We start from the raw sequence: 22,415 nt of genomic DNA, 5'->3' as shown, positions 1-22,415 counted from the left end.
AGATGGCATTGTGGGTGGGTAGAGAGGGCTCTGTGGGCGTGCCTATTCTTTGAACGTGGGGGCACATGGGACAACAGGCAAAAAAACCTTTTTACAGTGCTCCTCCTGTGCTGGACAAACAAGGAGAGGACCCAGCTCCCCACACTCTCATTGCAGGACATCAGTCCCCATCTCTAACCATCTTCAAAACCCTCCATGGGACTGGTTTGATTCCTTCACATCCCTCTTGAACTAGGATACCCCAGTCTGGACACAGTTTTCCAGGTCCAGCCTCACCAGTAATGAGTAAGGGACATAATATCTTCCCTCAATCTGCCCCAGGGGCAAAACTTTTTGCTCTTCTTCATGCTAGATCTCCTGAGATGGCTGTGACAAGGATGGATGAAGTGGGATGGTGGGCAGCCATGGAGCCTGGAAGTCTGGGTTGGGTTTCCAGCTCCACACATTGCGCAGAGCACAACAGAAAAGGATGAATCTCTGTTTACTGACTATTTAAACACTTGTCTTTTCCAGAACACGACATTCAGCAACACTGATCCTAAGTGCAGAAAAACCTGATTGTGCCCAGGGGGGGCTATGATTCAATAAATGATTTCACTTGTTTTCCTGTCCTCTTTCCATTACATACCAAGTCCACTCTTGCTCCAAATTGCAGTGTGGTTAGTTCAGCTGAGTTTATTTGGGAAAAGAATCTTGAGCTAAGTGGAAGGCCCTAGTTTGGAAAGAGAGTATGCCCACAGAATGGAGGAGCAGAAATTGATTTATCCCTTTGAAATAAGTTAATTCTGATGAATTTTCCCAAGGGCCTCTTTACAGACAAACTGCTGAGCCCTTTTGTGGTGCTTTCACGCTGGCAACCAGGAAAGCGTTCGAGGGAAGATATGAACAATTAATCTTTCAAGACTTGCCCATGCACACCTTGAGGTCTGTGTCCTACCTCAAGATAAACCTGTGTCTCCTCATATCTACCAAAACTGTGCATTTGGCTCTGAACTCGTTCCTCAGTGAATGTGTACCTTGTTGCCTTTGCAGCCATGCCCAAGAGAGGTTCACTTTTGACCCAGGAAGGGCTTTTAATTTTTTTACACACATCCTTTCCTTCACTTTGCTGTGATCTGTACCAAAACTCAGGAAGATTTAAAGGTGGAATAGAAATCCTTCTGCTTTAAATGTGTCACCGTTATTATTGTACTGACTTTTGCTCATAGATTTGTAAGGGATGAGTAGGATGTTCATTCTTCCACTTGAACCATTATTCTCCTAAGTGTTCATTATATGTTGCAGTTAAGTAGATTCTAATTCATTTTATTAAAAAAAAAAAAAAAGAAAAGAAAAAAAGAAAAAAAGAAAAAAGAAAAAAGAAAAAAGAAAAAAAAGAAGAAGAAAAGAAGAACTGGACAGAAGAAAATATTTATCCTGAATTGTGCAGCATTTCAGTAGCTTGTGATAATACCTGACTAGCTCTCCAGGTATTGTGGAGTGGCTGACACCTTAATTTTCTAGTAGAAAACAAACAGGAAAAAAAATTCTTTTCCTTGACAGAGGAGCCATCTATAATCCTGATAAACGTGCAAAAAAACCCCAAGGATGGGCACTCTGATATTTTCCTCTGTGCTATGGGGGTAGATTGAAACTTGTCCCAGGAAACTAATACCACCACTAAAAAGTAGTATCAGCTCCTGACCAAGCGAGTTAGGTTAGAATAACACAGAAATCACCATCACCCACAAGGGTAAATCCATCTCTTTCCTTTAGCTTTTCCTTCCTTGCTTCTGCAAAAGTGGCTCATAAGCTGATGAGTGATTAGCAAGAGCATTTTAGATGTTTATTTGGATCTTCAGCAATAGGGAGAGGTCTTAATCTGATACTGCATCTGGGAACAACTTTGGGTGCTGCCACTCAGCTCCCTGGAGCAGCTGAGATCAACTTTTGCAGAGGAACTCTGAGGGTTTCATTGGTTGTTTTATTTTGCCTGGCCATGCAAATGTGCTAGAGGGATCTAACCCTTCTTCTCATGCAGCTCTCTCAGCCGGACCTTCTCCAGGTCCTGCCATCCTTCCTCTTCCAAAGCTGCCTCAGGTTTATCTTCAGCAGATCTCAGTATGCAGCAGTGGGAATGGTGGTTCTTGGCCTTTCCAAGAAGTGTGACATCTGGCAGCTTGGTCACCAAAATATAGGTATAGCCACATGATTCCCAGACCTGAGTTTGAACATGTTATCTGAAGGCCACAGTGCTAGTTAAAATCACTGCACAGGGATGGCTGAATGACTCCACAGGTGCCACTTTTATGTGGGCTTTATGTTTTTCCACTCGCTTGGGCCACCATCTCTGCCGTTTCATGTAATGGATTCTCTTGCCTGATGATCTTCATCTGGCTAAATTTCCCCAGGGATACATACCCAAGTCCAACAGCAAGTAAGCCAGGTAAGTTATCTCTGTGGGCACAACCCAAAGCTGTAAAACACTGAAGAGAAACTGTAATGAAGGTTCATCCCAAACTGGAAAGGGAACTTTGTCTGGTAACAGCATCTTGGCTTAGGCAGAGCTATTTTTCATGGCAGCTGTTCAGCTCAAGAGACATAATCTGAAGGACAACATTCAGTGTTTGTTGTAACTCTGATTTTTCCTTGCTAGAGGCAAAGGGCCCGGTGATCTCCTCTCCGGCACAGACGGGAGATTTCCTCCATCTGTTGGATTTGGCCAGGAGCTGCTGTTTTATAGAGGGAGGAAAAAAAAGCCAACCCGAGTGTGGTGGCAAGTGCTTACAGAGAAGCTCTCCAGGTCCACCCCCTTTGAATGGAAGGGAACACCAGCGATGCTCCGGTGGCTCCTCTTGGCTGCACGGTCCTAAAAGCTGTGGTTGCTCACAACCTGGCACGCAGAGGGTCCTCATTGGGAGGCTGGACACGCAACATGGCAGGACAACATCCAAACCAGAGGAGGGAGGGATGTCACGGACCTGACCCTGGCACTGGAATTCGGCAGTGCTGGAGAAATGCAAGAACAATCAGAGATGTAGGCAGCCTGCATTTATTCCTGGGGAATGAAAATCGGCAGAGGAGCCAGCTGAAATCCTGCCATCCCATCTGGCAGAGGCAACACAAAACCATCTCTGACATTTATGAATATGCAGATCTGGCAGATACATCTCCCCTAGGCTGGGAAAGGGGTGGCCACATCCTGCCCTCTGGTGCAGAAGTGTGACACCGGTGCAGACCTGTCAATCCATGCTGGATTCCCAGCATCAAGCGGGTTCAGGATCTGGCCCTTCAGCTGTATAACTGTTAGTGGTGTGAAGGAATGCATGTTCCACATGACATTCAAAAGACCGAACCTCAGTCTCATTCTCCGCCGCCCCTGATTTTCATTAAAAATAGCCTTTTTGCTGCAACCACCGAGCTGAAATATCTTGTGCATGTGTGAGAGCATCATCACTCCCCACAGGCCAGGCTAGAATTCATTGCAAGCTGGAAGAGTGCCTTCTCCTATAACTACCTGCTGCTGCCTACAAGGACTTGACCTAGACCCCCCCTTTTAATGGTGATTCAGATATTTCATATCTGGGAGTCACATATCTCACCCAGTGACATTTTCACAAGTCTCAGATAGTCAAACTGAAATGCTTTTGGCCATTTCTTTAGCTGGTGCAGTTGCCATATATCCAGTGGCCTCCAAAATGACCCTCTTCTACATCTGCTGAGATCTCGTGTTTTAGGGGTTGATAGTCATTCTGCCCTTCTCAGTTTTACTCCTTTATCAGCTGCTAGATGCCCCAGAAACTCCATAGACAACAACTTCTCCTTTGATTTTACTGCATTGAGATACATTTACCTCATTTCAACGGGGTTTTTTAATCATCCCTTTCCACTCTTTCCGCTCTGGTCCATCCTTTCATTCCCACCACCCCAGTTTGCTTGAATAATATTCATGATCCTGCTATTTTCTTTACCTCTCCTGTTTGGTGGGCGAGTATAGAGGGAAGAGCATCTAGCTCTGATGAGACATTCTTGGATGTTAAAATCTTGGCCCACAACACTGTAAAGACTCTGCATTCATTTTTTTCCCCTTAGTTGTGTTGTAGGGTGCTGTCTGACACATTACTTGTTCTCATTAGAAGTATTGGTCACCTGCTTCCTCTTCCCACTACTGCCAGCATTGCAGGATCATCCTCCCTATCCACATTTGAGCTATGTTCTTCCAAAATCTCATGTGCTTGCCTTCGCTTGAAGTTGAAGCATCTGTGTGTTCCCTCCAAAGACATTATTTCTCTAGCCCTCATGCTAGCTTCTCCAAGGTGCTGGGTGTTTCAACAATGTGCTATCCTCACGGCATTTAGACAGCTGGGATATAAATCAAGTCTAGGTCTTCCTTTGATCCTGGCATTACTCCTCTCCACTGACGCCATTGTGGGAAGCAGACTCCTGAAATCCGACCAGTTCCCCATTGCTTTTATTTTATGGTCTGCACCCTATAAAGTTCAGGTGCATAAAAGCCACAGCAAAGCACCATTTGCACCAACTTTGGCTTGTGCATAAGGGACCTGGCTTCTCCCTGCTTTGTTCAGAATCACAGTATAATTTTTGCATATACTCAAGGCAACCGTCCAGGTTAAATCTAAGCCATGCTCCGTGTTAAATGTAGACATACCTGCTTCTCTGCAACAACTTTTCCAAAGGGGATGCAGCTTGCCTGCTGCAACAGAGCGACCCCAGCACGAGTCTGGAGCCAGTCTTTGCTGGGGGAGGCTTAGGGCAAGCTGGAAGGGTCACACATTCAGCCACTAGACCTGATTGCCTTTAATTAAGGTGAGCAATAACAGCACAGATTTGTCATATCCATCAGGGAGCAAAGGAAATGGTGCACCTCCTCTGAGATCATGATCAGTCATTAGGAGATACCAACAACATTGGGCCCAAATAATTGTGAGAGGAGGTCTAGGATGCCAAGGTTGCATTTAAAACTTTATTCTTCCTCTTTTATCTTTCCTTCCTTTCTTTTTCCTCTTTTATCTTTCCTTCCTTTCTGTCCATCCATCCATCCATGCTCACTGGCTGCTTCTGGGATATTCAATCTCAAGTTTTCCTGGTTGCCTTCCTTGCTCTGGGCAGCTGACAAAGCCATCCAAGCTCCACATCTACCCCTTGTTGCCCAGCCCCTGTTTCTCCTCCCAGCCTAAACAAATCTCTGGGAAACCTTTGGGATTTACTGCAGATGGAGATTTTGTGCGGTTTTGTGGTTGTATGCTTTCACAAACAGGACTTAAAGCAGATGAAAGTGCGTGGGTATAGCCAGCAATGGGTGATGGGAATGGAGAAGGGTTTGTGATGTGTCCCAAATATGGAACTAATTTAACCTGTCCCCTAAGCAAATTCAAGACACTGGATATTGGAAAACTAGTAGGAGGTTGGCATTTATTTTAAGATTGCATCTCACATAGGAAAGTCCCATGACTTTGTAGCTACTAAAAACATAGGATTTGGGTCGTTTCTGTTCCAGTAAAGAGCCAGACAAAACCGAGGTGTATGCAAATATCAGGATGTTTGTAGTCCTGATATCCAGCTATGGGTGCCTTTCCCTTGATGATCGCAGGTGGGTGCTCGCCCCATCCCATCCCCTCCAGCCAGCAGCTGGCCACCTGACGGTGCTGGGAAGGTTTGGAGGAGTCAGTGTGCCCAGTTCCTAGTTTCCTTAAGTCCTGCTCTCAAGCAACAGTAATGGGGAACAATATAATTTCACAAACTAGATGGGCCTCTTCCGTGAACCAAGCTGCTGAATATAAAGTCTGGCTCCTGGCAGGGACTCTGAATCATTCCTCTCCCTCCTCTGCTTTCCCTTTTTGGATGTCAATAAAGACTCCTGCCACCACACTGAAGCTTCATTAACCTTTATTAATTTTCTCAGAGTTCCAGGATCAAATTTGTCACCATCATCTCTTGGCAGTTTGTACTTCTTGAAAAGATGTCTGACTGTTTTACCTCCTTGGGGAAAGAGATCCTCTGTCTGGTACTTGCTGTTTGGAAACAAATTGGTTGCCAGATCACAGATTACTCGGGTTCTGCTCTGCTCTCTGCTATTCCGCATGACTCCAGTGGAGTCAGCTGAGCTCTCCTGCTCTATGGCAGGCAGTACTGGTGGGTGGGATTTGGTTGCTATTGCTTGGTTGTTTCTCTGTTTACTAGGGAGGGTACATGTCAGGGTTGCAACATGCCCAATACCACGGAGAATGACAATTTTTGTTTCCCCTATAGCAAATTCAGGGCTGATCCACATGGGATGCAAATGCAAAGCTGGCAGAAGTGTGGGTGATAACAGTCAGTCAGGAGTTAAATGCTTTTACTTTACAGTGGATGCATTATTCACCTTTTGATCTCAACACCAGTGGGAGACTTTCAGTTCAGACACCAGGATCAGCAGCTTTACTCTTTCCCCTGAACTGGAAAGGTGTCCAGCCATAACTCTGTTGGTACATGTCACTTTGTTGATACCAGACCTTCAACTCTCCCTGTTGCTGGTGGTAGGGTAGAGTCTGTGAAGGAGATATCCTTTTCAGCTATCCGTTTCCTTTTCACCTGCCGTCACCTGCCTGCTCCACTCAGCATCTTCTGGTTACTCTAAGTAGATGTTGGTGGCAAAGCAGAGTTTTCCACCAAAAAATACTGCCAGTCATCACCATAGATCTCAAAACAGTCTTAGGGATGGTGGGATTCATTGTCAGTGCATCTGAAAAGGCTAAATCCACCACAAATATAGCAAAGAGTATAGACACCCTAGAAAATCATTGCAATTCATGTAAGACCAGGCAAAAGGGATCATATCATGCATGGTCCCAAGTCTCACTGAGAAACAAGGGGTTGACCTGCCAGCCAGTCTGAGTCTTGCAGGCTGGCTCGATGCTGAAGCCTCGGGGATTGCTGGTGGCCAGGGGTGCTGGGGTTGGAAAGCAGGTGGTCGTGTCAACCGAATGTAGCAGGTTGCTGTTGTTTATACGTGTAACCTTTGTAGTGAAAGATCTTGCAGAGTGAACCAAGGTGTATTTACATGACCCATTACCTTGCCATAGCCAATGGACGCTATAATTCCAGAAGCCAATCGCTGAGGTCCACAGATAACAGAAAGCGAGAGGACACTGACGAACTGCAGCACTACGGGTACCCTGCACCTCAAATAGGTAAGCTCTGACCTACCGCAACAGCCTCTGGAGCTGGCACACTGCCTGGTCACTGCACTTCCCGGCTGGGCTGACTGCATTGACTCGCTTTGCTGTTTCAATGACCCAGCTAACCAACTCTTTTCCTCTCAGGTTAGCGTGGGCTCATCCAACAAGTCACACACTGAGCAAACAGTCGTTACTCAGTTTGTTCTCATCTCATTGCCCTACAGGGTTTTATGTTGTTGCCGTGAGCCAGAGAAGGCAAAAAGGGTTAGATGCAAAGCTCTAACCAGAACATGCTTCTCACAGACTGCTTCTCATCATCTTGCCTACTTCTAAGTCACTGCTTTGTCTGAACTATCTAAAAAGCCATGGTTCATTAAGCCAAAGCTGACCGTACTGTGATACAGCCTCTTTGCTGATGTCCATGTCATGCCTTCCCATTGACTGTAGAAGGAGATGTGCAGGAGGAGAGCAGGACTGCTTTCCTCTGGACTGGGTCTTTAATGCTGTGCAAGGACTTGTACCCAGTAGGTTCTGCAGCAGAAACTTTCACCCTCCTGCAATAGGAGGAGAATAACATGTAAGAATCATAATAATAGTAATATTGAACCTAAATATATGCCAGGTCCAATCTGGAGAGGTTTTGTGCTCTCCCTTCACAGCTGCCTTTCGTGGCAGGAGCTCAACACATCATGGGTTTTGAGTAAAGCTAGGTGTGCTGACCCTGGCTACAGGTTAAAATTGTTATCCAGTGACCTTGCAAATATTTTGTGGTCTAGAAAGGCTTCAGGCAGGTGATTTGAAGAGCCAGAGCTGTGAAATAGATTTTAGGGGAAAGTGGGTCATATTCTGGTGTAAATTAGCCGTGCTCCATGCAACGCAGCAGGACTTTGACAGTGTGCAGCAGTGAACGGCGTCAGGAAGCAGCACTGTGGTGTGGAGACTCCAGGGGTGGTCGGGCAATGGCTGGGGTTGTGGCTTTCAATACAAGGCAGGAGATTGTCTGAATTTCCTTGCAACCCTGTACTGAATCTGCTCCCTCCGGTGGGAGCAGCTCCTCTGGCTGAAGGATCACTGGTGGCTGGCAAAAAGCTGCAGGAGAGGGAGGGCATTTGCAGTGCCGTAACCTGGTGAAGCCGAGCCCAATCTCTCAGTCACACATGTCCAAATGGGGGGGAAGAGAAGCCACTCCAAGGCAGGTCCTGTGATGTCCTGTTGTTCCTGTTCTGCCTGGTCCCAGGTGTTTCCCCAGTGCTTTGTTCCAGCCTGTGGCTCGGCCATCAGGTTTATAGCTTGGCATTTCTTCTTGCCGTGCAGCTGGATACTGCATCTGCGCTCAGCGACATCTCTATTAACTCCCTGCCGTCACAGCCACTGCTGTAGCATGGCTGACTTGGGCTGTGGTATCCCTCAATGCAGCATGGGCTGGGAGATGTTCACTGTCCTACTGCAAGCTTGCAACATTCCTGCCACTGTCCCAGGAGCAGCAACCGAAGCGAAGCTGTTCAAACAGATCAGGATGGAGGAGATGTAAAGACCAGGCAGAGAGTGCAGCCCAGGAAGGGATTTAGAGGGAGTCTTTAGCTGGGGATGCCAAAGCAAAGCCCACATCTTCCCTAGCAATTAACACAATTTGTAGAGTATAAGCCACTTAACATCCACTCAAGACCTGGGAAAAATATGAAATACAAAATATAGCTGATGCCAGCCGTAAGGACTAGGGATGAGGGGATGGCCCTGCCCAGTTGAAGACTAGTATTTTCTCCTGCCAGCCCTCTGCAGCCCTGGTGCTCAGGTCTTGCTGGCCCATAGGCTCTGGCACAGTTGTGCTCTCAGCTGCGGCGCTGCTGGCTGCCTGCGTGTCCCTCCCAGCAATAGCACAAGAGTGAGATCCAGCCCAGCAGGTCTCTGGCATGGAGCCTCGTAGCTCAGCCCACAGACTGCTTCCAGAAGGTCTTTGCCAACATCAGGATGTGAGCAAAGAAGTGGCTGCACACGGTGAGATGTCAGATTGATGGACAACACCAAAAAAAAAAAAAAAAAAGGATCCTGGCGAAAGGATGACAGTGATGTGCTGCTCCATTAGTGCCAAGGGAAGAAGCATCACAGAGAAGCTGCAGGCACTGACGGGGACCCCACAGACAGCTGAGCTCTCTGTAAGGCCAGCTCAGACACTCTCAGGGCTGGCCAAGCCCTGGAAAGGATCCTGGATTGCAGCGCTACCTCTCCGTGGAGCGATGCCCAGCGTGTCTCCTTCTGTGGCACCTGCTGAGACCTCTCCAGCTGCAGGAGAGGTGCTGCAGCTGGCTCTGTGGGACCATCAAGCCCTAAAAAAGGGCCACCTTCCCACCTGAAGTGGGGTCTTCACCACTGTTAACTCCTTTGAGACACTCCTGTTAATCCCCACGCTAGCCTGGAGCATCACAGGACTAATCAAAGGTCAATCCTGCAGAGACATCTGTCTACAGGCACCAGTCATGATGGAGGGCAGTGTACGGCTCCTTGTCCTCTGGAGGATGAAGACCAAATTGGTGGAGTGCATTTCTGGCAGGTCTAATTATATGACAGTACTGAGCTGTACTAGGGGGCTTTCAAACCCAATAAGCACAGCAGACTCTTGTCCTTTTATCAAAAAGCAGAGCCAGGATCCATTTCTGGGATAAATAATTGGAAGATATTGCATCCAGTAATTTGTATTTGCTGCAGTCTGACCCACAGGGGTGCAGAAATTCTTCTCATCCATAGTTTTGGTGATGGGCAATATTCTGCTTCTCTTGGGTGGAGAATGAGAGAGCTTGTCCTGATGCCTGAGAGCATCTCAGAACTGGGTCTGGCACAGTTTGAAAATCAGTTGAATTTCTGCAAGGGTTGAGACTAGACTGGACATAGTGCCCCAGCAGGCTGCGATAAATTGCTTAGTTCAAAATGAGACCAAACCCAAAGGAGTAACCAGCACTTGGAAAATAAACTATATTATGGATTTAAAAAACAGGGATTGGTGCAATGTGAGAGATTATAACTGAGGAGATTTACCTCTCATCATAGATATTTCTACTGTAAAAGGGCAAAGGCCAAAAATAATAAAGAAGGGGAAAGAGGCAGAAGATGTTGAACTTGGTTCAAAGATGCCATTCATTCCTCTAGTGACACAGTAACTCTTGTCTGAATATGGAGACTGCAAAACCAGTCAGGTCTGAGCGGGAAGGTGGTGGGATGGCAGGCTCTCCAAGCCATGAGTTGCTGATGGAGGAGGCCACTGTGTCTCTGCAAGCTTCTCGTGTCCCACCTCTGGCCTCTCAGATAGACTTTTGGGCACAAGCTGGCAGCGTTTGACTACCAAAAAATGCCAGCTCATTGGCACTGAAGGACTCGCTGCTGGGTGCAGTACTGGGGAGGTTGCTCAAGACTGATGGATGGGGTTCTCTGACCAATGCAAAGGCATCGTCTGTTGGTGCAGCATCCAAGCAGGCTAGGTAGCAGGAATGGTTGGGATTTGTGGGCCAAAAAGGCATCTCATGAAACCTGGAACACTCTGGATGGCAAATGCTGAAATGATGGTACCAAAGAGATAGTTTGCTGGTGGTGAACTCATTACCACGGGACTGTCTGTCTGAGAGCCGGTTGAGTTCCCTATTGGAAAGGCAGATCTCTGTATACCAGTAGATCTAATGCTTAATAAACAGGATATGGGAGTGATGTTTTCCTGAAGCCCCAAGGCCTCAAAACACACACCATCTCCTACACATCCCAGAGAAAGCCCAACGGTCCATAACATTTATCTAACTGGAACTAGTTGGGTAGATTAATGAAACAAAATGCAAAAGCAAGGAGAATCAGTATTGAGCAACTTTGGCTTAATGAACAAAAGCAGTTATGTCTCATGATAATCATTGTGATGGCATAGATGAGGTGGAAAAGACTCAGCCTTACCTCCACCTCTTTCTGACTCACGACAGTAAATGAAGGAATGAAAGCCTGTCCACTTTGCATCAAGGACAGGTCTTCCTCTAAACTTTTTCCCTTCAACAGGCTGCACATATTGATTCGCCAGCCTCCAGTTAGTGGGCATATTGTTAACCACCAACTGCCTGAATGGCCGGAGACATTCAAAGTAGATGTGCTGAAAAGCATGACATGTAACGAATAACAGAGGTTACTACCAAAAATTCCAATGTGCAGACTGATGAGAGACATAAACATTTGAAGTCTGGCATAAAATTTCATTGCACACAGATAATTCCCTTTAAGACACTAGTAAATAAATATACCACCTTAAGGAAGAAGTCAGACGTGCACAGCTTTAGGTCACCTGAGGTTGTATTGTGTTTTTTGGAGGTCTCCAACCCTTACAGTTCCCATCACAGTTCCTGTACTGACACTGACTTTCACGTAGCAGGTTTATAACCCACATTGCTCTACGAACAGGCTGAGGTGGTGGTGTAAGAAAACGCATCCAATAGCTGGGTGCAGCTCAGGCTGTGCCATGTTTTAATGACCCCTGAAGTCATGCTTACCTGCTGCACCCAGTGCCATGATCCTTCTTATATCATCCATAGTCTGCCAGATGCATCTAGTTAGGATGTGGCATGGTGCACTCTGATGCTCTGAAGAACTTGTTAGTACAAGGATATGCCCCTCTATTATGCATCCTCTAAGATGTGTTGGTGTTTATTTGTGCCATATGCGTGTGTACTATACATTCCAGATGTTACGTTCTAGGTTTATCATGTGTAATTATTAGTAATCCATTAAAAACCTAAAAAGCCAAACAATGCAGAGCTTCATTAAATGAAACAGAGCAAGCTTTTGTTTTCTTCTGGGGGAGAAAGGCATTTTCTCAACGATAGACTAATGCCTATGAAACTAATAGAAAACTGTCCTTCCCTGCCCATGTCACACCTCTGGTGACTTATCTGGAGGCTGTGGCCTGGCTGAAACACCCCTGGCATGACCATCTGTCTGCAGGGATATTAATGACAATGGGAACATGTCTCATTACTTTGCAGTCCCGTCTCTTGTTCAACAGGATGCTTTTATTTGCCTTTCCAATACTACCCCATCAGGTAAGCAGTTGATAGGGACTGCATGGTGCCTGGGAACATGTCACGTGCTCAGAGCAGGTTTTCTCCACAGGTGAAGGAGATGGCGAGAGAAAGCTCTGTGTGATTACTTCAGCCAATGTCCTTCTCAGGCACTGTCATCACTGGAACAGGTTGCCCAGAGAAGTTGTGGATGCCCCAATCCTGGAAGTGTTCAAGGCCAGGCTGGATGGGGCTTTGGGCAGCCTGGTCTAGTGGAGGGTGTCCCTGTCTGTGGCAGGGGGGTTGGAACTAGGTGATCTTTAAGGTCCCTTCCAACTCAAACCATTCTATGATTCTATAATTATATGATCTTCTATTTTGTCTGCTCCTCCACTGCCAATCTGCATTGGTAGGGGCTGTGAGAGGGCAGGCAAAGGTGCTGAATCCTTATGACTGCTCAGTTTACGGACACATTTACTGTATCTGTCTAATCACTGTTACTTAATTAGTACTATCTCTGAGTAGATACATACTCCAGCTCACACGGTTCTGCAATGGCTACACCACCTTGTTGTCAGTGGTGGAGCCTCCCCGTCCAGTGCCCTGATACTTCCACAGTGTCCTTCCCTTTTTTTCATGTGTGAGTTAAAGCTCTACACAGTACTCCCAAAACACTTTTAGCCCATTGTCAACCCTCACATTTCCTCACCAATCCCCTGGCATCACACCACACGTGGGACACATGGCACAGCTTCACAGATCACCATCAACTTGTGAAGTGCAACTTGGAAAGCACTGCCCTGCAGATCCAAGGACCAAGGATGCCATGTCCTCACGTTCTGCTCCAACCCCAACAGGTGACCCTGCGGCAGAAGAGTGGTCCCCGTGGAGTGTGTGTTCGACCACCTGCGGGGAGGGCTGGCAGACCAGGACGAGGTTCTGCGTGTCGTCTTCCTACAGCACTCAGTGCAGCGGTCCCCTCCGGGAGCAGAGACAGTGCAACAACTCTGCTGTGTGCCCAGGTGGGCTGAGCGCTCCATGTATGCATGGGCAGGAGGGGAAGGGAGATGCACAGAGGACTGTCTGCCTGTGATATCTCCATTTTTTCTAATTTTTTTTTGTTTCCTCTTCCTTCTCTTTTTACCCTAAAGCCTCATACAGAGACCTTTGCTAGACCAAGCACCATTAGATGCGCACTTGTTTTGCATGGTATGGACAATTCCATGCTATCTAAAGGCAATGAACACAGGACATCTGAAAGGCCCTTTGGGGTGTTTCCAAGCATGGGGCAGACTGGGAAAGAGAAGCACCAGATGACACTTTCAGTTGCTCGGTGCCAAATACCATTGCAAAATCAGCATGAAAAACTCAGGCTGCTCATATGTTTATGAATTGAGCCAGCCATCGTCTCTGTTTTTGTACTCCTTCTTCTACAATTCTAATGAAAAAGTACAATCTGTGGAGCCTGGGCGTTATTTTGAAAAATTATGCTATTTAACCAGGTTTGTTATTCATGACTCCCAACCAGAAACATCATTGTTCAGAACCAATCTTACAATGGTGAAGCCACCAAGCTGTTTTCGCGTGCTCTTTCCTACATTTCCTCCTCTAGTTATCTCTTATCGTGCAAGATGCCTGGTGACAATTGCAAAACGTTAAGTTTGAACACCCTGTCCTGATTCGGGTGGATCAGTCACTGTTAGCAACTCATGAAGGACTGGAAAAGTACCTGGTGGGGTTTTTTTGATTTTTTTTTTTTTTTCTGAAGCATTATTGATTTTATGTTAGCTTCTCTGGTAAAGCTGGAAGGGATGAAGTCTCTTAAGAGATATCAGTACATTCTGGTAACATTTGGCCTCTAGAGATTACAGTGACTAACCTTCCATAAATAACCTGGCCGGATTAGATTAGATTAGATTGGAGATTAGATTAATATAGATTAGAAGGCTTTAGATGTCTAATTCTAAGAGTTATCAGTGATGACCTGAGCGCTACTGGAGCATGTTGCCCATCCCATTTTGTTCTTCCAAGTCTTCCTAGCTTTGACCCTGTGGTGTCACTGACATATGATAGTAATTAGTATCCAGACTACAGCTTTTCTGAGAGCTTGAAAATGCTGTGGCCTTTGATGATTCAATGAGAAAACTTGTTGAGGGCGGGAAGTAAGGGTAAGAAGTGACAAAATGGTGGTAATGCTGCTTCCCAAAGAGTGGTGGGTTTTTTGTTCCTCTCTAGCTAATTGCATCTTTTGCTCAAAAAATGCCCTTTTCTTTTGACTCAAAAATCTGAAAAGTTAGGGTCAATTAAAAGTGCATTGTGATTTATTTCAAGCAGACTGGAAAGTAACAGACACTTAGTGTTGATACCAAAGCATAAAAAATTATGCGATGTTCCTCTTGCACATTTTGGGTTGGTTTGTTCTTGGCCTTCCCACACTCACTTCTCACATGCAGCTCATTCTGGGTAGGAAGGTGCTGTGCTCTGTGGGCTCACTCACTTCTCCAGACCTCCTTTGGGAAGGAAACTTACTTCTTCTGCTTTGATTGCAGTGCATGGCACCTGGGATGAGTGGTCTCCATGGAGTTTGTGCTCTTCTACATGTGGGAGAGGGTACAGGGATCGGACCCGCACATGCAAGCCTCCACAATTTGGTGGGAACCCCTGCGAGGGCCCGGAGAAGCAAACAAAGTTCTGCAACATTGCACTTTGCCCAGGTAAGGCAGTTAGAGATTCAAAGCCTTCCCTCCAGCAGGTCTCCCCATATCCGAAGACACCCACACATGGGTCATCGAGTGGGTCTGTAGCTGTCTCAGCTGAATGAGCACACAGTCTGCACTGTCCTGAAGAGGATCCTCTCTAAGGAAAGGACACATTGAAGGAGCAACCCAGAGATGCTTTCTGGGGTTGTTCAGATCACCGTTTTCTTAGGTTCAGGTTTGCCCTGTGTAATAACTTACTGAGGACACGTTGTATGGGTTGGATCTGGAATGGCTCAGCTGTCACTACTGTTTTCAAGACAATCTTAAGATTCTCACCTGTTATGTGCAGTGAATGATTTAAGGCTATTTTGCCTGACTGGGCGTGTTGTTGGGCTGGAATTAATTAATAGTTTTACTTGCTAGCAGTGTAAGTGCGTGCATTAATTAACTACATATGCAAGTTTTCTCTATGCTTGGTTCTGCTTTGGGTGGTGAGATGGACTGAGAGACTCCTGAGACCCTTCCATGCCATATTTTAATACTTTTAAGTATCTTTTCCCTACCCATAAATTTCACTTCCAAATGTCTCTCCCCCAGTTTTGCTTTGAAACACCAGAAAGAAATCTCAAAATCAAATGGTTCTTACTGGAAATCCTCTTGTGCTCCTCTGGCTTCCTTCCCCTGAACCAGGCAGGACCTGGGTTTACTCCAGAGTCCCCATTAATTTAACTCAGAGTGTCCTGGTGAACATGATCTGAACATCAGGGAGCTCCCCAACGTTCCCCCCTCTCACAGGGTAATGTCAACTGACATTTTTCCAGTTTAATGAGAATCATTATGAGAGATTATTATGTCCCCGGAGGAGGAGAGGGATTGTGGGAGTGTCGAGAACTTTGTGAAAACGTTTATGAGAAGCCTCCTGGCGTTTCCCACCCAGTTTTCACTCCAAGTAACTATTCTTGGATTTCTGGCCACCCTCCAGAAGACTCTACTCCGAATAAGAACATCCCAGACACCAAATTGACTCTGTCATAGAAAGACAAATTGAAGAAGTCAGACCTGGCATTGCTTGGGCAATAAACCATACCCTGAGTTAACATTGATCCATAATTAATTTAAATACAAATAAATATGTGGATACACTGCAGCGAACGAAATTGGTGGAAAAGACAAGCAGCCCAACTGCAAGACTTCATCTCTAATTAATGCCACAAAGGAAATCAGTGGCTTTGCAGTGCCAGATGAGCGCAGTGTTGAGGGACTCATTGAAGCACAACAATGGGCGCTGCTCAACGCTTGACACACCAGACAGTCATATCACTGATTACCACCCCGCTCTGAGGATTTATTGCTACAACTGATAAAAATTATCTGCTGCAGGGACAACAGAGCTCTTGTTCCTCTGGAGCAGTAGATATCACAGGCTGAGCCCCAAGTCCCTCGGAGAGAGAGAAGGGGCAAGACAACGCCAGTCTCAGCATAGACTACACCAGCCAGACTCCAATGAATTTTTTTGATAGACTCACGCTGCAGTGTGACAATGGCATTGAGCAGTCTTTGCTGCAGCTGTGATGGAAAGCCCTCAGCATCTTGCCTGGGAGACATCTTTACGTCAGTGCACGTGGCTGGAGGTGCAACATGGCCATCACTATTTCTCCATTTTTCAAATGTCTTTGAAATTACAGTCCATGAATAAATAATCTCTCATCTCGAAGGAAATTACCTGTTCCCTGTCCCCCACTGAATGAGTAATTTGTGGATGTGTCTTTCTTTTATTTTCCCACTTCCAAATGCTCACACTTGTTGTAAGCTTCCAATCAATACAGCAGCAGCTAGGGCTTTGGTAAACTCAACTTTTTTGGTAAATGCAGCTTTTTTGGTACATGCAACATTTACTTTGGTAAATGCAATCTCACTTTTGCAACATAGGGGAATGCTAATGAGAGCCAAACACCGTCAGTTCATGGAAACTAGCAGCACTACCTTCAGTCAGAAAAGCCATGCTAATTTATACCTGGTAGGATTTATTTTGTGGGGTTTTGGATCATTTCCAGAGAGGAATCATCTGTCAGTCACCACTTCTTGTATTTCCCCTCCTTGGGATTGATAGGCATTGACATGATGCCTTAAATTTATGCACAATGAAAACATCAAGCTTGGATTGCTAAAAACAAGCACCTTTTGGATGTACAGTGCCTGTCTGTTTTTTACACCTTCTGAGCTCACGTGACCCCCTCTCTGAGTTAACAGTCGCTCATTTGTATATTTTTGACATTATTTTACATGCTTGCGAACAAAAAGCTGCTCAACTGCAATGGGGATTATTTGGGGCTGTTCGAGTCCTTGTAGTTTACACAGGGGACCAGGCTGCCTATATTTTTCTTGGACTGACAAACAAAGCCAACGAACATGAGATGCCATCTACAGCAACGTGATTTGAGCCAGAATTCAGACTTTTCAGGGATTCAGGTTGTTTTTCTGAGTGAGAGCTAGCAGCTAGGGAAAGCTAAGCAGAGCATCATGACCACTGCTAATGAGAAAAAAAGTGCTCCAGGAATAGCAGACTGGGTGATGGATCTGTTGATCAGGGACCAATTAGGGTGTAACCACCACTCTTGGGAATGTCTCACACTGTACCATGCTAATAAGATGTATTCATGTTTCTCTCCAACCCCGTCCCTATCATAACCTCTCTTGTCCCTCCCTCCTCTATTTAATTATCAAAGACATTGCTGTGTAGAGACATATCAAGCCTGTCAGTGTTAATTCAGCCGTGAGAGAAGTACATTGACCACACACGCACTCTGCCCATGGTTGGAGCACACCTTCGCTCCAAGCATTTCCCAGCTAGCAGCATGAATTCCTGTGAATAATGCTGTGATTCAAGTTTCTGCGTGTGCTTTACTGAAAATCAGAGCATTTGAGTGCTTGAGAAAGTTCCCTCCCTGCAGAGTTGTGCATTACTTTGGTGAAAAATGGGTTCCCTCAAAAAGTGCTGATTGCCCAAAATGGGAAATGTCATGGTAATGTACTGATTCCTTCAAAATTTTCAGTGAAAACATGATCCATGCTCTCTGTTTTGATGTTATGTTGTAATCGGCAAAATTAATAGTTTTGACTTTTATGTTGGAACGCGTATTATCAATAATTTCAACTTTTATGGTGTAATGTAGATTATGGACATAAAAATTGAAATGTTATGGCACTTGCATCCTGCCAGGCTGTAACATACCGGTCAGAGGTTGCAGAGGGTCCCAACAAATTGCCATTGTCAAAGTTGTCTGAACTTTTTCTTGATGGCCTTTGCCCTCTCTCATGCTCCATGACTCTGGATTGTCATCCCCTCCCTCGGTCCCTCGTAGGCACAGGCCAGAGACTCTTGCACATGCCTCCTTCCAGTGGGAGCGATTTTCACATTCAGTTTTGTTATCTCTCTTTGGGCCACTCAGTGGACGGCAACTGGAATGAGTGGTCGAGCTGGAGCTCCTGCTCTGCCTCCTGCTCCAACGGCACCCAGCAGCGGACGAGGGAGTGCAATGGACCCTCCTACGGGGGAGCCGAATGCCAGGGACACTGGGTGGAGACCAGGGACTGCTTCCTACGCCAATGTCCAGGTCAGTGACAAATGACTTTTTTTTTTTTTTTTCTCTTGGGTCATCCTTCTCTGCAGTCCCAGGCAGGCTTTTGTAAAATCCCCTCCTATTTTCTCTGAGGAAGAGATGCATAGTTTTCAGCAGTAATGCAGTAATAAGGAGGTTGCGGGTTATACCAACAGACCATGCAAGCCAAAATCCGTAGCTGAAAAATGCTCCAGGAGACCCCAGAGAGGTGAGTGATTACCTAGGGAACATGTCTTTCTAACCTTAGATACCAGCTTTCAGCATGTGTTTAATAAAAATGAACAAAATATCAACAAAACCCTTTCCATACCTCCACAATCCTTCAACTTGCCTCCTCTTTCTTTTTTTTTCTTTTGTTCTTCTCCTACCAGTTCGCCACTCCTAGTTATAGTTGAAGTAAACAGGGAAGCTACCACTATTGTATCAGAGCTTTGAACCTTATCTATGACAAGTTCTGGCACAACAAAGCCTTGATTCATGCCTATCTAAGACTTGTCACTTACTTTACTCATCTGTGTAATAGTAATAGTAGTAGTAGTAATAATAATAATAGTAATAATTCCTGCTGCCCCGACTGTTGTAGCCACTACCTTGCATTCAGAATAATCACCTTGTCTTCATACCATAGACCATGGGCTCCAGCAGAGCCATTTCATGTAGAAGTAAAGAAAATTAAAGCAGATACCAGAGCACACCTATCACCAGAAGTCTGCATTTCTCAAACATCAGCACTATAGAGTTGCAGGTGCAGTTTCCTTCTTTCTGTGCAGAAGTCTTGGGGGAAGCCATTGCAAAGGGACTAATTGGGTCAGCTGATGTGGAAAATATTCTGACCTGGAAACAAAGGTTGAACTTCTAGAACCCTTCAAGATTGATCAGCAGCTAATTTTTCTTGTCATGCTTCTCCTGACCCATTCCCTTGCTCTCCCTGTGTGCTCCATCCCCATAGGACTGAGAAGGAATGGACCCCTGAGATGGAGAAGGTATTTCTCCCCTTTCCAAGAGAACAGGGACAGCCAAAACAGCTCAGCTCTTTGAGGCACTTCTCATACCTTGCTCGGGTGAGCAAGTATTGTTCTCTCCAGTCCACAAGCATAGACACAAGTAGCTCTTCAACCTGGTATACCTGTTTCCTCAGGGAATCCCCATCCTCTCTGGTAGCATCACCATCTGAAGCAGAGCATAAGCAGGTATTGGACCTTCCTACATGGTCCCCAGTAGGTTTTGCTGTTTAGGTATCTCACTCCTTCTTTGCAACCTATGGAGATCTTCAAAGACAAAAAGAGCCTCGCTCTTTTTTAGACAAACTTGTCCCACTGATTTCAGCGTTAGCTATCAAAGCAATGTTGGTCATGTATTCCACTGCATACAGTGTCATCAAAGAAAGCACCAGAGGTTGGTGCTGTACCCTTTCTTTGATAATTTTCCTCTACCTCTTGGAGAAGGAGAGAGGGATCCCCCACCCTCTCAAAAGGAGTTATTTGACCCAAGATGATGTCTTGGCTCCTAATTAAAACCCACATAGTAATCAGCAGACTTAGGTCCTTGCTCTAGTTCTGTCACTGAGCTGTTTTTTCTCATCTGTGATGCAGCAGAGGAGAATGCTTCTCTACCTTGCAGGCTTGTTGTGAGGGCTAATTAACATTTTATAGTGCTTTGATAAATGCCATTGTTAATGTAAAAGAAGTAGCATTTTGATAAATGCCATTGTTAACGTAAAAGAAATAGCATTTGCACTGAATCTGTAAAGATGTTGGGAGAAAATACAATGAAATGAGATAATGCCCCAAACCTCTTTCCAAGGCACATGAAACAGCAGTGCAATCAAACAGCTGGAGGGAGGTTTATTTGATGCTTCTTCATGGTTTCTTGCCCAAAGACTCTGCTAGTCTCCCTAAATCCCCTCTCTAGGAAGGTCTGTTTTCACACAAACATTGTACATTCCAGCCAAACTCAAGCTAAGGACCGTGGTTGGCAGACGCAGCTACCAGGCAGGTTGAACCCCTGCCCACTTGAAGAGCGTTCATGAGCACAGCTCCAAATCTGAGCCCAAGGTAAGAGATAGGGCTGGTTTTGCAGAGGATGAGGATATTGAGGAGAAACACAAGAACACTGTTCAATTATTAAAGGGCTGCTGCAATGGAAAAGAACACACATTGATTTCATGCCTGTTGAGGATCAAAGACTCAAGGCTGGAGACCTCCTTTCCCACTGAGCTATGCTCCACTCACTCTATGTTCCAGTGCTCACCTTGGGACCTCACCTCCTTCTGTTGCAGATTATGTTTGGGATGTGACAGACTGTTTTTTTCCTCTTTTTTGTCTCCAGTGGATGGGAAGTGGCAAGCCTGGGGAGTATGGGGCAGCTGCACCGCCACATGTGGAGGTGGGACCCAGAGACGTGACCGTGTGTGCTACGGGCCCTTCTTCGGTGGAGAGACTTGCCAGGGTCCCAAGGAAGAGTATAAGCAATGCAATGACAGAAAGTGTCCTGGTATGTACTCCAGATCCCTCATGCTTTCCTTTGCATGGGGAGGGGCAGGGATTTTGGAAAGAGCATCCTGTGTCAGAGAGCTGAATGCAACAAGGTGTTGTGATCTAGTTGGATCATGCCAATAACCCAGGCACAAAAGACATCAAGGGATTGATTTAATTCTTGCCCAAATCAGTGTTACCATGCCGATTTCACTGAATATTTGGTAAATCCCACCAGTCTAACCTTAATGCTATTCATCTTTTCATTGCCATAGAGTCATAAGAAGAAAAGACACACTGTTTGATAGCAAAAACTGATATCAGAGTCTTGATTCCATGAAATAGTTGAGTATTGAGGATGCTGCTGTGGTTTCCCACCCTTTACCTAGCCTCTGGGAGACCTGCGCACCACTTAATTTTTAAAAAAGACAGATGTGTCTACATCTGTCAGAGCCTTACCCAATCTCACCCTCCTCCAGTTACAGCCATCAGAGCAGCATCCATTTGAGAAAAAGGGTGCAAAAGACTTAATGTGAGCTGTGGGACAGGGGAAAACATGAGGTTTAATGTGAAAACTAAGCAGGAGCAAATACTTGCAAGTGGGAATGTTTCTGTCTGTCTCTCACACAGTACAAAGAGGCCAGGAAAAAAGGCCCGTGCACCATTTTTATTTTATTATTTTTTCTCAGTCTCAGTTGAAGCGCCTAGTGAAATTGCTGGTGGGGAATCAATGGCCTATGTGATGTTGGCAGTCAGATTGCATCGATCATAACAGGCCCTGATTTTTGACCGCAAGGGTAATTAATTGTCAGAGCAGCTCAGTGAGAGACAGGAGGGATTCTCATGGCAGTATCCTGGCAGTCCTAGTGAAAAGGGGGGGGTGTCCCCAAAAGACAGGCTGGAGCTCGGCACAGAGGGAGCAGTTTTGGTGCAGATGTTTCTGGAAGCGGATATGCCATGTTGAGGACAACTGACCGTCAGACTCCATTGCAAACCGCTGAAGACAAAGATAAAATCCAAATCACTTCAGCGTGGAAGTTTCAGCCCTTTTAGCTCGAAGATAACAGAGGAAGAGTCTGTGTGCCCGAGACAGCATATTCACTCTTTCCAGTTACGCTCTAATAAAAGACATCACCTCTCCTCACAAGCTGTGCCTCTCAATTAGCAGTGGCGTGTGAGAGTCTCTTCTAACTCAGCCACAAAGCTCTCCCTAGCCATAGAAAATCTTAGCACCGGGTTGTCTGGTGGTGTCTACAGAGCGATGCAGATTTAGTTCAGCTTCAGTGTGTGCCAGCTGGGGCCCTGGCAGAACAAGCCCAATCTTTTCTTCTCTTTCCACAGGGGCTGATGCCTGCACAGTGCTCAAAAGGAAAAGGCATGTCTCAGGGACTGAGCCCTGCTAGGGTTCAAAACCAGAAGGGTCTTATTGCAGTTGTTAATTTGCAAG

At 45.8% G+C, this 22,415-nt stretch overlaps 1 protein-coding gene across 2 annotated transcripts in view; it reads left to right on the top strand.

Annotated features, from left to right (window-relative positions):
• ADGRB1 (adhesion G protein-coupled receptor B1) overlaps positions 1–22,415 on the top strand; it is a 283,833-nt gene that overhangs the window by 125,770 nt on the left and 135,648 nt on the right. For both annotated transcript variants that reach the window (XM_054816238.1, XM_054816237.1), the window contains exons 4-8: positions 7,062–7,169; positions 13,033–13,197; positions 14,725–14,889; positions 18,324–18,488; positions 20,823–20,987. In XM_054816238.1, coding sequence (XP_054672213.1) covers positions 7,062–7,169; positions 13,033–13,197; positions 14,725–14,889; positions 18,324–18,488; positions 20,823–20,987 — 768 coding nt within the window. The remainder of the gene's footprint in view (positions 1–7,061; positions 7,170–13,032; positions 13,198–14,724; positions 14,890–18,323; positions 18,489–20,822; positions 20,988–22,415) is intronic.

Source organism: Grus americana, chromosome 2 (genome assembly GCF_028858705.1).
Source record: "Grus americana isolate bGruAme1 chromosome 2, bGruAme1.mat, whole genome shotgun sequence".
Lineage (NCBI taxonomy): Eukaryota > Metazoa > Chordata > Aves > Gruiformes > Gruidae > Grus > Grus americana.
The sequence above is the reverse complement of the archived record's forward strand: the minus strand, read 5'-3'. Positions and strand labels throughout refer to the sequence as shown.